General features: G+C 43.9%; 1 protein-coding gene across 3 annotated transcripts in view; it reads left to right on the forward strand.

Annotated features, from left to right (window-relative positions):
* The window catches only part of LOC117368163 (polycystin-1-like), a 134,035-nt gene that overhangs the window by 67,407 nt on the left and 46,601 nt on the right, over positions 1-20,027 (forward strand). For all 3 annotated transcript variants that reach the window (XM_033961537.1, XM_033961538.1, XM_033961539.1), the window contains exons 21-29: positions 2,339-2,498; positions 2,578-2,724; positions 3,940-4,081; positions 5,145-5,738; positions 8,317-8,473; positions 12,742-12,994; positions 13,928-14,123; positions 16,539-16,706; positions 19,382-19,525. In XM_033961537.1, the coding sequence (XP_033817428.1) occupies positions 2,339-2,498; positions 2,578-2,724; positions 3,940-4,081; positions 5,145-5,738; positions 8,317-8,473; positions 12,742-12,994; positions 13,928-14,123; positions 16,539-16,706; positions 19,382-19,525 (1,961 nt within the window). The remainder of the gene's footprint in view (positions 1-2,338; positions 2,499-2,577; positions 2,725-3,939; positions 4,082-5,144; positions 5,739-8,316; positions 8,474-12,741; positions 12,995-13,927; positions 14,124-16,538; positions 16,707-19,381; positions 19,526-20,027) is intronic.

Genomic DNA, 20,027 nt, shown 5'->3' on the forward strand with positions numbered 1-20,027 from the left:
AGGATCCAGGGGTATTTGCAAAGAGAATTTGTAAAGAGTGAGCACTTTTTCCCAGTAGAGCATGCATGTATGCACTTTTTACATTTGGCTGTTCATGCATCACTTATAAATGTGCACACTTGGTAAAAAAAAAAAACCAAAACACCCCATGCTGGCAACACGATAAAGAGACATGACATGTACGCATACAGTAGATTTTTACAGAAATGTTTAATATATGATGAAGATAGTATACAGAACTATAATAAATTAGGATGAGTATAACTAGAATATGAGTAAATGGGTGAATATAATACCGTTGTTAGAGCCAATTAGGATGTGTGTAAATACCTATTTAGGACGGTGTAAATATAGTATGAGGAGAGACTGGAAGCCCTGAATATGTATACCCTAGAGGAAAGGAGAGACAGGGGAGATATGATTCAGACGTTCAAATACTTAAAGGGTATTAACGTAGAACAAAATCTTTTCCAGAGAAAGGAAAATGGTAAAACCAGAGGACATAATTTGAGGTTGAGGGGTGGTAGATTCAGGGGCAATGTTAGGAAATTCTACTTTACGGAGAGGGTGGTGGATGCCTGGAATGTGCTCCCGAGAGAGGTGGTGGAGAGTAAAACTGTGACTGAGTTCAAAGAATTGTGGGATGAACACAGAAGATTTAGAATCAGAAAATAATATTAAATATTGAACTAAGGCCAGTTACTGGGCAGACTTGTACGGTCTGTGTCTGTGCATGGCCGTTTGGAGGAGGATGGGCAGGGGAGGGCTTCAATGGCTGGGAGGGTGTAGATGGGCTGGAGTAAGTCTTAACAGAGATTTCGGCAGTTGGAACCCAAGCACAGTACCGGGTAAAGCTTTGGATTCTCGCCCAGAAATAGCTAAGAAGAAAAAAAAAAAATTTAAATTGAATCAGGTTGGGCAGACTGGATGGACCATTCAGGTCTTTATCTGCCGTCATCTACTATGTTACTATGTATATTAAGTTAAAATGGTTAATGGTAATCTTGAACAGCATTCGTTATTCGCTAGAATTATTTAAGATATACAATAATGTAACAATGCAAATGCATAAGATAGTATGTAAATCCGGTATACACAGTCAAAAAGACTAAATGTAAGAGATGTAAATGCACCACGCCAAAACCAAAAGGGAGTGCAGTTTTGAAAAAACCATCACAGAAACACTCTTAACTGTATTGCAGCACCTTTGCAGAAGCTCATGTAAACCGCTCTGGACTGATTCACCCAGTCAATGGTGGTATAGAAGCTTCTAATAAACATAAATATTATGCACTCTTTCCAAAAGTGTGCACTCTATGTGAATATTGCGCATTCTTTGTGAATATTGTGTACTCTGTAAATATTTTGCACTCTTTGCGAACAGTGTGCACTCTTTTGCAAAATGTGTGCACTCTGTGAAAAGTTACTTTTTTTGGAAACCCCCCACCCCCCATCAAATTTTCTGTTTTGTTTTTTTCTGTCATTTCTGTTAGAAAATTATATTTAGTGGCATAGGGAACGACATTTCAAATTAATGCATGCATATCCCAAACTTTATCCTGTGGTCTACGAGGGGGTACTGAAATGTTCTCAGCTCAACCAACCAACTTCCTAAATTCTGAGCTTTATTTTGCCACTGTAGCTGAAACCACGTCATTTTCGTCTTGGTTGGGCTGAGAACTTTTCAGCACCCTCTTGTAGCAACATTCCAGAGCTGAGATTGTGACATCATAATGCCTCATTCCACCAATGTCTAAGAGCCAACCTCATCAGTGATGTCACAATGGCTTGATTGTCCTATACTTGGCTCACTTTTATTACATACGAAGGGGTGCTGAAAGTTCTCAGCCCAACCTACCAACTTCCTAAATTCTGAGCATTAGTTTGCCACTGTAGCTGAAAAGAGTGTTATCTTATTTCATTAAGTGCCAATTTGCAGGAATTTCGTTCCTGCAAATTGGCACTTAATGAAATAAGATAACAGGATAAAGTTTGGGATATGCATTAATTTGACAGAGTATGTTTATTAGAAGCATTATGATATCACAATCTCAGCTCTGGAATGTTGCTACAAGAGGGTGCTGAAAAGTTCTCAGCCCAACCAAGAAGAAGTTGTATTATAGTTCTATGTTTTGACATTGTTTCAGATGATTGATTGAACCATATCCATGCCGTTCTGTACATGGTGGGGCTGAGAACTTTTCAGCACCCTCTCTCGCACCTTTGCATTTCTGTCTCTCGCAGACCTCAATATTATTCTTTTTCCTCCAGCGCTGGGCTTTCGTTTTACGTTCAAGTGTAGACTTCACTCTCCATTCATTGGCTCTCCCTCTTGCAGGATCCTGACCATTCACATGCCAGAATTGCCCCCAGAGTTCCAGAGTGTAACCAGCTGGCTGAAGAACAAAAGCCAGTCTGAGCTATGGGGCTTGGTCCAGCAGGGAAACCCCCTGGAGGTGATCCCATACTCTGTGGCTCTCATCAGCGCCCTCAATAAGGTGAAAACTCAGATCACTTGTCTTCCTTCATTTTGAGAAGAGAACATGAGAGTCACTCTGTGCTTTGATCTTGTCCCAGGATTCAGGTGGTAGCAGAAATGACAGCTGGAAGGACCTGGAGGACCGTATGTCTATCCGCAGTAACGTCACTACGGCACTTGCGTCTCTTAAGATTGCCAGCGTGAAGGATGTGACCCAGCTGAGTGCTGCTCTGGCGCAGTGCGTGGTAGGAAAAGACTCCGTCTTTGCTTTCTACTCTTTTTAAAAGCAAGGCCTCCCTGGTCAAAACGAACAGGAACACTTCCTGGTTTTAAGCATCCTTAATAGCACTGCCCTCCCTCCCCCCCCAATCTTTATAATCCAGTGGCATGAAAATAATATAGGTTTCTGCTGCAAATAGTGAATAAAAGAATGTGGACTTGGGATTATGTGTGTTATAATAATAATAATAATAACTTTATTCTTCTATACCGCCATAATCTTGCGACTTCTAGGCGGTTTACAATCAAGATAGATGGACATTCAGCGAAATACAATATGCAGATAATCAGATGAAATACAGAGAGCAGAGACTTTAAGAAAGCAAGAGTATAGAAATACAATTTTCTGAGCAAGAGTATAAGATGTACATTTTGGTAGGTAATGTCCGACAGGACCTGTTTGGAATAAATAACAACGAAAAATTACGATAAGATGTAGATAACAGTTTATATGTTACGTGAGGTCCTATGCACTGATATACCATCCTTCTAGTTTATTGCTTGAGGGTTTAGTAATTGGGTGTATGTAAAAGATATATACATATATAAAAAAGTTAAGTAATATTATTAAACAAAAAAGGCAGCTTAAAGGTATATTTTTACCTATTTTATGTAATATATAATAATTTATGAAATATCCTTTAACCCTACATATTGTACTTGTCTCTTTTTGGGTAGGATTTCGATTAAAAAAGATCTGTGTTTTTTGCTTTTGAGTTTAAAAATACTAAATAAAACCTAACAACCTCGGTCTGTAAGAACAGAGCACATTAAGGCCCAGATTCAATAAATGCGTGTGTGCCCTTCCCTTCCCTCCGTATCTCTTTAACGTTCAGGGCATGTGCAGCAACTCCCCAAACTGCTGCTCGCGCCCGTATCGACTATTCCTCTGTCGCCGCATCCTTGGCGCGGATACAGGAAGTGACATCGGAGGAAGCGCTGACGCTGGCACGAACAGCAGGTTGGGGATTGCTGCTTGCGCCTCCGAACGTTAACGAGGTTCAGGGGAAGGGCACGCACGGTAGTGGGGGGGGGGCAGGGCAGGGAAGGAGCGGGGCAGGCAGAGAGGAAGATGGGTGCTAGCGCCCCTATCAAGATGGCGCCCGGGGCGAATCGCAACCCCCCTGCCCATCCCACCCCTCTTTACTACGCCGCCGATTCTTCATCTTTCCCGTGTGCAGGTGTCACCAGAAGAGCTCACCTCGGACAGTCACGCCCGCATCTTAGAAACAGTTCAACGAATGATCCACATTATCGGCACAGAGACTGAGGAGGGCCACAACACTCCCAGCGCTGCTGGAAGAAGCATCTTAGGGATTCTGGGTGAGCTGCGATTCTTGGCGCTCTTGTAGCATTTTGCAAACTCTGCGTGAAACCAGAACTTTACAAACACACCCAGAGCGCCAGCAGCGTAGCAAGGGTGAGAGGCGCATGGGTGGGGCACCCCTCCCCCACCCCCCCTTCTCTGTCCCCCACCCCCACCTGCTGCTTCCCCACCCCTCCTGACACTCATGCACACCTCTTCCCTTCCCCCCCTACCTCTTTAACATTCGTGGCGTGAGCTGCAACCCCAACCTGTCTCTTGCGCCAGTGTTGGCTCTTCCTATGACATTGCTTTCTAGGCGTGGGTCCAGGAAGTGATGTCAGAGGAAGAGCCAACACTGGCACGGGCAGCAGATTGGGGTTACTGCACGGGGGGGGGGGAGAGCAGGGGTTGGCGAGGTGGTGCGAGGGAAGGGGTGCGTGGGGGGGAAAGGAGCAGGGGGTCGGCAAGGAGGATGGTTGCCAGCGCCCCCGCCAAGACAGCACCTGGGATGGACCACCCCTCCCCCTTTATTACGCCACTGCATAGTACAGTTAGAGTTAGAGTAACAGAAGCAGATTTCTTAATTTCTGTGCTGAAAGGAATACGGATTGGAAATTAACTCCTGTTCAGATGGGGTTAGGACTCTGAAGAGCTCACTGCTGAATATGAATGAATCTGTCAATGCATGTGAGAGTGTAGGATAACAGAGAGTAAGGCACTATGAGACAGATGAAATGAAGGACTGGAGAGAGGAGGCAGTGATGAGAGAAAGTGAATGAGAAGTGAGAAGAAGGCAAAAATACATTTGGAAGAGAGGGATTCAAATTAAGGATCCATGGTGAATGCAGGGCTTCATCTAATCCAGGGATGTCAAAGTCCCTCCTCAAGGGTCGCAATCCAGTCGGGCTTTCAGGATTTCCCCGATGAATATGTATGAGATCTATTAGCATACAATGAAAGCACTGCATGCAAATAGATCTCATGCATATTCATTGGGGGAAATCCTGAAAACCCGACTGGATTGCGGCCCTCGAGGAGGGACTTTGACACCCCTGATCTAATCTATGATTACTTTTTCAGGAAGGACTTTATCTTCTCTGGACACCGTCCCCAGCAGACATATTTCTGCACCGGGAAGCAGTGCTGCTGCTGCATCTACGTTTAATCTCACGCGAGCCCTAATGAAGTCTCTGATGAGGTCCCGAGTTCTGAATGAAGAGACATTGTCACTTTCTGTCTCTGAGATTCAGGTTCAAGGCAAGCGGGTGGACTCTAGGAGCTTACTGTGCACCGAAACTTCTGACCGTCACTGCCTCTTCTCCCTTCCTGCCACGCTCTCTGCCCAGCTCGCAGGGAAAGGTGAGCTGGTGCAAGTGATGATGGACGTCGGCGCGAACCCCTTCCCTTTCCACTACATCTCAAACAACCCCATCTCTACTCATCTGGCCTCCCTGGAGTTCACAGCTTCAGATGGGACCCAGATTCCCGTTGCCAACTTGTCTGAGGAAAAGGCCATCCGAATGAGGTTGCCAATTGAGGACCGAGAAATCTGGAACGCTAACAAGACATTAATCCACATCCCACCAGGAGACTCTCTTAATTTCACGGTGAAAACAACCGGACATAATGAGGCCACCAGGACCCATATCCACATTCATATCACGGTGCCAGTGGGTAAGTCAATTCTGTCACTTCGCTGTGCCAGTGGGCAAAAATGAAAATAATAAACAACATGCTTGCCAGCAAAATTTAATATATAATTTACTGCTTGCAATAAACTTTTCATATATGAAGAATTTGTGCTCAGAGACATGGAGGAAAAAGGGGAATTAAATTTACAGCAGTTCAAGTTTTTTCGATGCAAGGTTTTGCTAACTTTTTGAGAGACTGACACCCAGAGTATAAGACTTACAATCTTAACAGCCTTATCGTTTGGCTTCCTGAAGAAGGATCGAAATCTGGCATGTCGGAGCCAAAGAAATAACAACATAAGATAAGTGCTTATTACTTATTATAAGATCCAATATAAATTCAGCTTTATTGCAGTTTTGGAAGAGATACAATGATTGGGTGGTGAGTTTTGGGGGGGAATTTTATTCCCCTTTTTCCTCCATGTCTCTGAGCACAAAATTCTTCCTATATGAAATGTTTATTGCGATTACACTTTTCCCTCCATATTCGCGATTTCGATTATTCATGGTTTTTAGCTTGCTGGCTCCTCTCCCCAAATGACATCAGCTTGCATAGAGAAATCACTGATTTCAAGCGTTTACAGAGAAAATCACCGATTCCTGGCACTTTCTTCACTGTGTTTCGCCTCTCCTTCAGGAACAGGCCAGGTCTCCCACCATGTTATTCGCAGTTTCACCATATTCACGATGGTTTTTAAAAGAAAACAGCGAATAACATATGAAAAAGTTATTTGTGGTTTTTAGCTTGCTGGCTCCTCCCCCCAAATTGCGTCAGCTTCCATAGAGAAATCGCTGATTCCAAGCATTTACAGAGAAAATCGCCGATTCCCGGCACTTTCTTCACCGTGTTTTGCCTCTCCTTCAGGAACAGTCCAGGTCTCCCACCTTGTTATTCGCGGTTTTACCATATTCACGATGGTTTTTAATAGAAAACGGCGAATAACATATGAAAAAGTTATTTGCAGTTTTTCTGTATTTGCAGTTCTGTTAATCCCCTTTCACAGCGAATACGGAAGGAGAAGTGTAGCAGATTATATATTAAATCTTGCTGGCAAGCGTGTTGTTTATTTTTTTAAGTTTTAATGTTTTATGCTTCCAATTTTGCAAGCATTTACAGGTCCTTTTACTAAGATGCGTTAACTGATTTAGCACGCGCTAAACACTAATGCATCCATTATAGTCTATGGACGTGTTAGCATTTAGCGCGTGCTAAATCAATTGGCATGCGCTATAACGGATAACGCACCTTAGTAAAAGAGGGGGTTAGTTTTTCCTCCTTTTGTGGTGTTTGGGTAAAACGTTTTCAAGTTTTTTTAAGTTTCAAATTTTATGAAAAGTTTGATATCACACCCTATCAGGCTCATAGGCGGTTTGCATAATTAAAACAACGTAGAATATGTGAAATAAAAAAAAAAAATAAACAAACAAATCACAATTAATCATGAAAAACTAATCAAAACAAAGACAAAAACAGAAACAGAAGGGAAATAGGGGAAGAACTACAATATTCGGATAGTAAAATAGAAAAGAGAAAGAAAAAATAAAAAGGAGTAGGACAATAGGGCTCCTTATTAAGCTCTGATAGCGTTTTTAGTGCACGCAGAATTTCAGCGTGCGCTAAACCCGCGCTACGTGGCTAGAACTAGCTCAATGCTGGCATTAACGTCTAGCATGCGCGGCAATTCTGCGCGCGCTAATCGCGCACTAAAACCGCTATCGCAGCTTAGTAAAAGGAGCCCTTAAAAGCCGACGAAAACGCCGGTCTGAAAAACGATCATAGGTCAAAGGCATCTTTGAGCAGGAATGTTTTTCGTTCCGATCAGAAGGTGTTTAAAGAAGTAATTTCTCGTATGTGAAGTGAAGCTGAGTTCCACAGTAGAGAATGACACGGTGACAAAATTCATCACCGTTCCCGTCCCGTGGATAACCGCGGGAAATAATCCCATGTAATTTTGTAGTGTCTATTTCAACCTCAGTCCTTCTACACCAGCATTCTTCAAAGCAAAGCTTGCGGGTCAGTGGTTGTGGCCATTCATACTCTGATTCTTATGTGAGCCAAGGATAATGAAGCCATTGTGACATCACTGATGTGATTGGCTCTTAGGCACTGGTGGAATGAGGCATTATGACATCACAATATCTGCTCTGGATACCAGAGACTGTCATTCTGTAGTGTCTGTTTCAACTCAGTCCTTCTACACCAGCATTCTTCAAAGCAAAGCTTGAGGGTCAGTGGTTGTGGCCATTCATACTCTGATTCTTCCCTCTCTCCTTAAAGAATGACATGAAGATGGTTTCCCGCGGTTATCCATGGGGACGGGAACGGTGATGAATTTTGTCACCATGTCATTCTCCACAGCATAGGAGCGGTTACAGAGAAAATAGTAGTTTGCGTAGTGTTAATGTGTCTTAAGGAGGGGACCGAGAGTAAGTTTTGATTAATTGATCGAAGGGATCAGAAGCCCCGTCACGGTGCAGAAAGTTAAATCTGCCTCACTGTATAACTTTGCCATTGCCCTGGGCTGTATCTTCTCTAACCGTGATGGTTCTTCTATTTGTAGGCTTTGACCTTGCCTTGGAGAGAAAGCCTGTCGTCTCTCTCGATGCACACGAAAGTTCAATGCCCAGTGCACCCCGCTCATTGTGGAGACAAGATGTCACCTTCACGTCGGGAATATCTGGCAGCAGCAAAGAGCTCACCATCTTAATTCCACCTCCGTAAGCACAAGGTCACACTGCTGAATTCTGCTGCCCCAATGGTTGGTCATAAGGTGTTGGAGCTGCCTTATTGACTTCTCACAAGAGAAACGTTTCGTCACCCAAGGGCCTAATTTAATGGCTTTCCCCCATAATCTGTTCCTGGTTAAAAAAAAAAAAAAAAAAAGCTTTGAAAATCAGAGGATGCACCTGTGAGCTCCATGTCATTTTCAGACATAAAATACCATTGTATGAGCATAAATCTAAAAGTAATCAGAGTACAACCCAACACATAGTGGAGAATAGGCAGAGTTGCAATTTATGCATATATTTTATAAAATATGTGCTTACATATTAAAAGTGTGCACTAACATTTATAGCTTCTTTCAAGCAATCATAATGTCCACACCCTGAATTGAGGCCCTTGGTCTTCTTTCCCAGGCCTCAAGGGGTGCTAAAGGGTCAAGTTTTCATGATGTCCCTAATGAACATGCAAGAGAGAAATCTGCATGTCTGCTATCTCCATTGTATGAAAATTTCTCTCATGCATATTCATTAGTGCTACTTTGAAAACCTGTCCTGTAGTGAAGACCAAGGATGTAAGCGCTTTTGCTGCTGGATTTGTGCTAGTATTGTATAAAGTCCCATAGGTGCCTGTGTCTCATAAACAGTAGCAAAATAACCTTTATTAACATACGCCGATGTGGTTGACCCACATCTTGATAATCTGATACCCAATATTAACCATTGCATTGCCAAGAACTCAAACGTGATATTGCTGACGTGATCTGTAACCTGTCGCTAAAATCATCTGTAGTACCTGAAGATTGGAGGGTGACCAATGTTACGGCAATTTAAAAAAAAAGGGCTCCACTTTAATGCCAGGCAAAATGGTAGAAACAATTATAAAAAATAAAATTGTGGAGCACATAGCCAAACATGATTTAATGAGATGGAGTCAGCATGGGTTCAGCCGAGGGAGATCTTGCCTCACCAATTTGCTTGACTTCCTTGAAGATGTGAATAAACATGTGGATAAAGGTGAGCTGGTTGATATAATGTATTTAGATTTTCAGAAAGCTTTTGATAAAGTTCCTCACGAGAGGATCCTGAGAAAATTAAAGAGTCATGGGATAGGTGGCAAAGTTCAGTTATGGATTAGAAATTGGTTATCGGATAGAAAACAGAGGGTAGGGTTAAATGATCATTTTTCTCAATGGAGGAGAGTAAACAGTAGAGTGCCACAGGGGTCTGTACTAGGACCGGTGCTATTTAACCTATTTATAAATGATCTGGAAATTGGAACGACAAATGAGGTGATTAAATTTGAAGATGACACTAAACTGTTCACAGTTGTTAAAACGCATGGGAATTGTGAAAAATTGCAGGCGAACCTTAGGAAATTGGAAGACTGGGTGTCCAAGTGGCAGATGAAATTTAATGTGGACAGATGCAAAGTGATGCACATTGGAAAGAACAACCCAAATCACAGTTACCGGATGCTAGGGTCCACCTTGGGGGTTAGTGCCCAAGAAAAGGATCTGGGTGTCATCATAGACAATACGATGAAACCTTCCACCCAATGTGCAGCAGCAGCCAAAAAAGCAAACAGGATGCTAAGAATTATTAAAAAAGGGATGGTTAACATGACTAAGAATGTTATAATGCCCCCTGTTTCGCTCCATGGTGCGACCTCATCTGGAGCATTGTGTTCAATTCTGGTCTTCTTATCTCAAGAATGATATAGTGGCGCTAGAAAAGGTTCAAAGAAGAGCAACCAAGATGGTAAAGGGGATGAACTCCTCTCATATGAAGAAAGACTAAAACGGTTAGGGCTCTTCAGCTTGGAAAAGAGACAGCTGAGGGGAGATATGATTGAAGTCTACAAAATCCTGAGTGGAGTAGAACGGGTACAAGCGGATCGATTTTTCATTTCTTCAAAAATTACAAAGACTAGGGGACACTCGATGAAGTTACAGGGAAATACTTTTAAAACCAATTGGAGGAAATTTTTTTTCACTTAGAGAATAGTTAAGCTCTGAAACGCGTTACCAGAGGATGTGGTAAGAGCGGATAGTGTAGCTGGTTTTAAGAAATGTTTGGACAAGTTCCTTGAGGAAAAGTCCATAGTCTGTTATTGAGAAAGACATGGGGGAAGCCACTGCTTGCACTGGATCGGTAGCATGGAATATTGCTACTCCTTGGGTTTTGGCCAGGTACTAGTGACCTGGATTGGCCACCGTGAGAACGGGCTACTGGGCTTGATGGACTATTGGTCTGACCTAGTAAGGCTATTCTTATGTTCTTAACTTCGGTCTTGAGTGATGATGGTCCAGTTGAAATTAAATGCTGCCAAGACTAAGCTCTTATGGCTTGGCCCAAAGTTAGACTCTCTCCCTTCTGCTATGTTCATAGACTCAGGAGAATCTTTGAAAATTGAGTTTTCCTCGCTAATATTGGGTATTGTTATCGATTCATCAACTAAACTCGCTTGTTAAAAAGTGTTTTTTCAGCGTCCATATCCTGAGAAGAGTAAGAGCACTCTTTCATCAGCAACACTTCTCTGTATTGGTTCAATCAATCATTTTGTCAAGGTTGGATTATTGTAACTCAATGTACCTGGGTCTTTCAAAGGTCAGTTTGCAGAGACTCCAGCTGATACAGAATACTGCAGCTAAGCTCATTTCCAGTAAGAGTTAATTTGATCATGTAACTCCTCTGCTTAAGGAATTACATTGGCTTCCAGTGTATCTCAGAATTCAATTTAAGTGCATTTGTATTGCAATTTAAGATCTTATTTGGAATTTTCACTACCCTGATTCCTTTAATGATAATAATAATAATAATTTTATTCTTATATACCGCCAAAGCCGTGGTAGTTCGAGGCGGTTTACAACAAAGAAGAGCTGGACAAACAGCAAATACAGGTACAATGTAAGATCATCAAAATACAGGAGAGCATGATACAGAGATGAGGTATAAGAGATTTTGGGAACAATTCGGTTAGGGTTGGAGAGGAGATGCTTGAGAGGACTTGGTTACATATTGGTTAAACAAGTTTGTTTTTACGAGTTTTCTGAAACTTAGATAGGATGAGGAGTGCGTGATAATGTTACCCAGCCAATGGTTCACTTGACCTGCTTGGAAGGCAAGTGTTCTGTTCAGGTATCTTTTGTAACGGCAGTCCTTTAGTGTTGGGTGGTTAAATAGGTGTAGTCTGCATGTGGATCTGGATGGACATTCTAAGTTGAAATGGGGGTGTCAGGTCAAAAGCGCGCCGGGACAAAGGCGCGAGCATACAACTGAGCGTAGCGCGGAGGCACGCACTGAAGAAAAAGACTGTTTTTAGGGGCTACGACGGGGGGTGTGGGGGGGGGGACCCCCCCCACTTTACTTTATACAGATCGCGCCACATTGTGGAGGCGTTGTGGGGGGTTTGGGGGGTTGTAACCCCCACATTTTACTGAAAACTTAACTTTTTCCCTGTTTTTAGGGAAAAAGTTACGTTTTCACTAAAATGTGTGTGGGGGGGTTACAACCACCAACCCCCCCCACAATGCCACCGCAATCTGTATTAAGTAAAGTGGGGGGGGCTCCCCAACAAAACCCCCCGTCGCAGCCCCTAAAAGTCTTTTTCTTCGTCTTGCGCTCAGTTGTTGACGTGCACCTTTGTCTTCCGCGTTACTGTCTATGAATTGAAATGGGGAACCATTCCTTTAGACTGGAATGTACATAGATCTCATCTTGCCAGAAGTTCTCAAAAATTAAAACTTACATTTCCTTCTCTTAGGGGTAAAAGCAGAACTTTCAGGAGATTCAGTCATTCTTTGCTTTTAAACTAACAGAACTCAGGAATGCTTTACCGCTTGCATTAAGAAGTTTAGGTCCCGTTGCTCTATTCCGGAAAGCCCTGAAAACTTTCTTGCTTGCTAAACACTTTGGAAACTAACCTTTCTAGTTTACATTTCCGTTGTCGTGTTTATGCATTATGTTTTTCAGTATTGTTAACCGAGTCGAGCTCCTTTTGGCTGATGACCCGGTCTATAAAATTAAGTTTTAGTTTGGTTTAGTTTACAACCTCCCCTTTTACAAAACTGTAGCACGATTTTGAACACCAGCCGTGGTATTAACAGTTGCGATGCTCATAGGAATTCTATGAGTTTTGGAGCTGTTACCACTGTGGCTGGCACTAAAAACCATGTTACAGTTTTCTAAAAGGAGGCTTGAATGCCTTTCTGCTCCCTTAATCTAGGCTCCCTGTTGATATGTTATCTTTCTTCTCCTCCTAGCTTCAATGGCACCTCTAAGGACTATCATGTCAACATCACCAGTCATTTCTTGTATGCACCAGCCAATGCCTCAGTCATTGTTTTCTCCAGCCTCTGCCAGTATTTCCACTTTCAGAGCATGCAGTGGAGCACGGAAGGTATAACCCCAACGAATGCCACCAACCACAAGGAGGTGGTTTGCCTGACAGAACACTTAACAGTCTTTGGAGCCAGTCTGTTCGTGCCTCTTCGCAGTATTATCTTCCTTCCGCCAGTAAGTATCTCATTACTACCATCTATCTTTCTCTCCCAACATGGGAGAGGACCAGACAAGCTTCATTATTATTAATCTTCCCTCTGTTATCAGATTAGGACATTTTGTTAGTTCATTGATCTCCAATGACATGTGACACGGGGACAAATTTTTCCCTGTCCCCGCAGGAACTCATTTTCCCTTCCCGACCCGGCGAGTTCTTTTCCTGTCCCTGCCCCATTCCAGCAAGCTCTGTCCTCATCTGCACAAGCTTCAAATGCTTTAAAATCATAAGTGTTCGAGGCTTGTGCGGTTAAGGTAGAGCTTACAGGAATGGAGCAGGGACAGCGACAAAACTCACGGGGATGGGACGGGGAAATTGAGTTCCCGTGGGGATGGGAACAAATTTGTCCCCGTGTCATTCTCTACACTGCACCACTCTAGAAATCAAAATGAAGTAAAAGTGAGCCAAGTAAAGGACAATCAAGCCATTGTGACATCACTGATGAGGCTGGCTCTTAGGCATTGGTGGAATGAGGCATTGTGACATCACAATACCAGCTGTGGTTATCAGGGGCTGAAACTTTTCACACTATTTATTTATTCAATTTCAGCTGTACCTTTACTCCTTGCCCCCAGATCAAAGGTTTTTTTAAAGGTAGCCACAGATCTGTGGAAAATGTGAAGCAGCAGGACCCATTAAGGTGCCAAGAACCAACAAATAATCATCAGTAACTTGTCCATGGGTCCTGAAAGGTAACATAAAGGAAGAGTCTCTTCCCCAAGAGGCAACCACAGGCAAGAACTTCTCCATCGCAGTTCTAGTTGAAGTGTTGAATTTTTTTTGTTCCTAGCCAAATGATCAGAACTATGTTCACTCCTTTCCCTCCCCAGCACGTTAAAGGCCACTTTTCTCCTCATGCTTAATGTTGTGCTACTGCATTTTGATTTCAGAGTGAACGTTCGAAGCAGAGTCCTCTTATGGTGATCACCTGCGCCATGCTTTTTTCTATCTACCTGGTGATGGTCCTGATCGCCCATAAACTGGATGACATAGACATTACCCGAGTGGGCATCATTCCATTATGTGGTCCCCCAGGCCGGTACAAGTATTGGGTAGTGGTGAAGACTGGCTGGAAAAGGGGATCAGGTACGAAAGTCCTAAAGAACACGTCAATTCTCTGGGGCTCTAGCAGGCTTTCCTTGAGGCCATTGAGGCTCCGAGACATAGCATGTGCTGTTTGATAATATTCTTCCTCTTCTCATCTCCATAATGCTCAGCGATTCCATAGAGTGCAAGGAGATTAAATTAATATGAAGAGTACAATTTTTCTTATCCTTGGAGAATATTTATCTTTCAGACCAGGGGCTTTTAGAATGAATACTTACAAGTAAGTGAGAGAGTTTGAGAGGGAAACATAAACCCCCTCTTTTACTAAGGTGCACTAATCGATATAGCGTGCGCTAAATGATAACGTGTGCATGTTAGTCTATGGACGCGTTAGTGTTTAGCATGCGCTAAATTGATTATCACGCGGTAATCGGTTAGCGCGCCTTAGTAAAAGAGAGGGGAAGTATTGCTTCAACAATAGTACAGTTATACTAATATGCCTCTCAATTAGTCACCCTAGAGACAAATAAAAACAAATATCCTCCCCCCCAAAAAAAAAAACAAAACCTCAAGATAAAATGATACCTTTTTATTGGACTAACAATACATTTTTTGACTAGCTTTTATTTATTTATATTCCTCATATCCTACAATTCTATGCGGTTTACAAATTATTCAGGTACTCAAACATTTTTCCCTGTCTGTCCCGGCGGGTTCACATGCTATCTAATGTATCTGGGGCACTGGGGGATGAAGGGCTAGATTCACTAAGCTTACCGATCGTGTACCGATCGGTTTGCGACCCCGACCCAATTCACTAACCTGTGGCCGATCAACCTCCGATCCGAATCCATAAGAACATAAGCAATGCCTCCGCTGGGTCAGACCTGAGGTCCATCGTGCCCAGCAGCCCGCTCACGCGGCGGCCCAACAGGTTCAGGACCTATGCAGTAATCCTCAATCTATACCCCTCTATCCCCTTTTCCAACAGGAAATTGTCCAATCCTTTCTTGAACCCCAGTACTGTACTCTGCCCTATTACGCCCTCTGGAAGCGCATTCCAGGTGTCCACCACACGATTCCGATCCGTGCATGCGAATGAAGGGGAACACCGACTGGGCTGGCCAATCAACCAAAAAGCGACTGCTGGGGACCAGTCGCTCACGTCCTTTCCGACTGCCCTCTCCTGCTCTCTGCTGGCCTGCTCAGTAAAACTCCTGCTCTCTGCCCTGAATCTCCTCTTGCTGCCCCGGCTCGCCACCCTGCTCTCGCCCCGACTCTCCTCTCGCTGCCCTGCTCTCTGCCCTGACTCGCCGCCCTGCGCCCCAAATCTCCTCTTGCCGCTCCGACTCTCCTGCCCTTGCCCCGCAGTATGAGCCCATGGTTTTAACCCGCGGGTTAAAACCACGGGCTCGCGAAGTATTTTAATTTTTTTTTTTTAAAAGAAAAGCAGCTCTGTAAGCATGCGCAGACCATCTACAGACAAAGAAGATGGTCTGTGCATGCTTCAGGATCGCTCACTAGCGATCCGTGTGGTCGGTGGGGGGCATTCCTCTGATCGCCCCCCTTTGCATGCTGACCCGTTCAGAATTTGTCTGTCTGCCACGGATCGGTCACAATCGGGCAGGTTAGTGAATCTAGCCCTAAGTGACTTGCCCAGGGTCACAAGGGGCAGTGTGGGATTTTGAACCCACAACCCCAGGCTTTCAAAGCCAATACCTTCTGTGGGTTAGAAAACTTCTGACCTGAAGAAGAAGGTATTGCCTTCAAAAGCTTGTCAAAAACGTACCATTTTCTTTTCTGTTTTTCTTTTTATTTATTAGCTTTGAAAGTGGACTAACATGGGTACCACGTCAATTTATCACCCTGGAGAGGAACAAAACAAATTACTCAGTGAAGTATGAGATAAAAGGAAAGATTGATTTAGCTTTGTTTAGCAGTACAAATGTAGATATTGTCTTCTATACACATAATTAATCAGGGGAGCTCTACAACCAGGAGAGCTTCCCCCCCTTCCCCGGTCCAGAATCAATTTTGGTCCTAGCACTCTTGGGGTATCAGAGGCAAAGCTCTGAACTCCTGGGTCTGGGCTAAGATTTATAGATTAGATTAGTTTTACAGAAAAAGGAGTTTGTGTCTCTATCTGATTGGTTTAAGAGAGATGGTTTTGGTCTTAACTAAAGGTAGCACTGTGAATCATTACCAGATCCTTTCTGTGAATCTCTATTGTAATGTTATAGGAAGCATTGAGATTAAACGAAAAATTAGATGGTTTATTGGATTAAGTCCTGTTTCTTAGCAAAGAGTGTTAGAGAAAAAAGTTGACTATTTCTTTCTTTATTACAATTTTTGCATCCTATGTCAACAACTTACGTTTACGAACTAGAACGTAATACATGATTTTGAGTCAAGCTGTAGACAGTTCATTTTGAAGGTGTTCTGATACTGTTCTAGGTACAACAGCACATGTTGGTATTAGCTTATATGGGTTAAACCGAAGTGGCTCTCGACATCTGGACAAGGGCTGGGCCTTTCATAGGAATAGCCAAGACATTTTCCAAGTGGAGACGGATGCCAACTTGGGAGAGATCTGGAAGATCCGAATATGGCATGATAACACAGGTATGGCATAGGTAGATGGTAGAGGATTTCATGTCGTTGACAGTTTTACTTTCTTTTATTTTTATATTTATTGTTTTATCATTTTGCATGCTTAGCATTGGCTGTGAATGTCTTTGGATTTGGCAGCATTGCAGTAAAGTGATAAAATCTCCCCTTCTTTCCCCACCCCCCCTCATTTTTGTAAGACGCATAGGCCCTGATTTTGTAAGCGATCCCTGCCACGGCAGGCACCTACAAAACAAGTGCCTGGCGCGTGCCAGTTGCCGACAGTTGTTGCTTACAGAACCGTGGCTCCCAATGTTTTCCCAGGGTTTTACAGGCTTTCATTCCCAGCACCCAGGGCCCTTCCTGAAGCGGCGCATAGTGATGCCAAAGTCTGATGCTGCCCCTAAACACGACCACATCCAGGCTTCGGCGTCACTATGCGCCACTAGCCACCAGTGACCCAGGCGCTGGTCCCAGAGGCCTTGTAGCTAGGATCACCATAGTCCAGGAAAACCCGGACATGTACCTTTTTTTTAGAGGACTGTCCGGGCACCCGGAAGAATTTCCAAAACCCAGCAGTTTATCCAGGTTCCGGGTGTGCCACAAGAGATTCCAGAATTTTACTTTATTTTTAAAAATTCCCTTCACAAGTATGCATTAGAATAGATGACGTGTATGATGTTGCGTATGCAAAAGTCTGTCAATGTTATAAGCATTTGTGTGCATAAGGATACAACCGCTCAGACAAGCATCATTCTTTGACGTGATTGGTCTTTGAAAACTAATGGTAAGTAATTTTAGTTTTATTTTTTATGCAGTAGTTATCTTAACTTGAGCAAATAAGCAATCAAGGCTTTGTTACCATTTGGATCTTATCTTTGCAAACTTGGATTGTCAGCTCTAACAGAAATTAAATAAAAAAAGAGAATGACTGCAGAAGGTGGATGATGAAATGTATGTTTGCCTGTCGACTATCGAGTAGAGAATGACACGGTGAAAAAATTGGTCCCCGTCACCGCCCCGTCCCCGTCTCACCATCCCCGTCACCGCCCCGTCCCCGTCTCACCAACCCCGTCACCGCCCCGTCCCCGTCTCACCATCCTCTTCACCGCCCCGTCACCGCCACTGCCACCCCATTCACCGCCCCGTCACCGCCACTGCAATCCCATTCACTTTTCTTTATTTACGTATAAAGGAAACATTCTTTAAAACTTTAAAACTTAGTTAAATATTAGTTAATAACTATACAAAAACAAAACACGCAGAGAAAAAATTAATTAATAAAAATTCTCAAAACTGACACATTTTGATCACTAAATTTAAAATAGTTATTTTTCATACAGTTTTTCAATCACTAATCTTCCACCACCCTTGGGGCTAGCAATGCAAAAACAAACACGACATGTACTTTAAATGCTGCCGTGATTAGCATAGTGACCGCGGCTACGGCTGCAAGTCTCCCCTCCCCCCAGCGATCACGGCAGGAGGGCACCCAACCCCTCCTGTAGACCCCCCCAACGGCCCTCCCGACAATCGCAGCAGAAGGGTACCCAACCCCTCCTGCCGGTCCTCCCAATGGCCTCCCCTAAGATCGCCGGCAGGAGGGTACCCAACCCCTCCTGCTGGACCCCCCCCCAACGAACCCTCCCACCCCGGAACCCCCTTAGTCTTACTTTTCAAGTTGGACCGGACAGCTCCTCGCTCGTCTGGCCAGCAGGCCTGCCTCCGTCCAAATGAGGCGGGCCCGCCCCTACCCTGCCCAACCCACAGGATCCTAGGGCCTGATTGGTCTAGGCACTTAAAGCCACTCCCGCTATAGGAGGGGCCTTAGGTGCTTGGGCCAATCAGGCCCTAGGATCCTGTGGGTTAGGCAGGGGAGGGGAGGGGCGGGCCCGCCTCATTTGGACGGAGGCAGGCCTGCTGGCCAGACGAGCGAGGAGCTGTCCGGTCCAACTTGAAAAGTAAGACTAAGGGGGTTCCGGGGTGGGAGGGTTCGTTGGGGGGGGGTCCAGCAGGAGGGGTTGGGTACCCTCCTGCCGGCGATCTTAGGGGAGGCCATTGGGAGGACCGGCAGGAGGGGTTGGGTACCCTTCTGCTGCGATTGGCAGGAAGGGTTGAAATGACAAATGAGGAGCACGGTGAAATAGCGGTTCCTAGAAGGGGGTACATTGGCCCGCGGGGACAAACCTGTTCACCGTTTCCGCGGTCGGTGAATGGCCTTGTCCCCGTCACCGCAGCGACTGCTAGTTTTCTTCCCCGTTTTCGGCGGTGACCCGCGGCTTAAATGCGGTGGCCGCGGGTAAACCGTCACCGTGTCATTCTCTACTATCGAGCCTGGTTTTGAGTTAATTTGCACTCAAAAACAAGCACATCCATCGCATGGATTAGCAATTCTATTCTGTCTACTTTAGTTTCACCACTGTTGCAATTCCCAATACATAACTTAAATAACTCTCAAATTTAATTTTTTGTTGAATGTGCAATTTTATCATTTCAATTATAATGTGCCGTGAAAAACATTTGCTCCATTTAGTGTGCCAGAGCAAAAAAAAAAAATGTTTGAGAGACACTACTGTAGAGTATGCCAACTGAATGCCAGGCAACTGAGTGTAGTCAATTAAGTGAATGGCTTAATCTCTTTTCATCAGCCCTTTGAGACACTCTCTGTGTTCTGTCTTCCTTTATCCCAGGAATGGACCCATCCTGGTACCTCCAGCATGTTATCGTGTGGGACAAGCAGACCAATTTCATGTACTTCTTCCTGGTGGAGGACTGGCTGTCGGTAGAGAATGTAAAGAATGAAGGGATGGTGGAAAAGGAAGTTTTAGCTGCCTGTGAGTCTCGCCAGACATTCGCTTTAAATTAATTTCCCACCTTTTTCTGCCAGTCCAGTTTCTAATGTAACACGAATGCAGGAAAGTGATAAAAGAAAGTGGCAAACATTGAAATATTTATATGGAGGCTAGTAACAGTCAAGCAGAGCATTTATTAATAACCTGAACAGCAATCGTTTATCGTTTATTAAACTCGATATACCGCCTTAGTTGCAGCACAGTTCAAAGCGATTTGCAATAAAATACCTCAATAAAACATTCAAAGTACATGAATAAACATTCAACGTCCAACACTGCAAAAATGTGCTCGCCATTAGTTTTCACAATTAAGCAAAAGCTCGTGTATATGAAGATTCTAAACGTAAAACTTGATGGTAAAGAATTCCATAGTGCTAGCGCAATGGCAAAAAATGCTGAATTTCGGGTTCTCTCCCATTTCGTTTTCAAAGGGTGTGGAATCACTAGTCTATTTATTAAAGATAGGAGAACCCTTGATGGAGAA

Source organism: Geotrypetes seraphini, chromosome 10 (assembly GCF_902459505.1).
Source record: "Geotrypetes seraphini chromosome 10, aGeoSer1.1, whole genome shotgun sequence".
NCBI classification, from domain to species: Eukaryota; Metazoa; Chordata; class Amphibia; order Gymnophiona; family Dermophiidae; genus Geotrypetes; species Geotrypetes seraphini.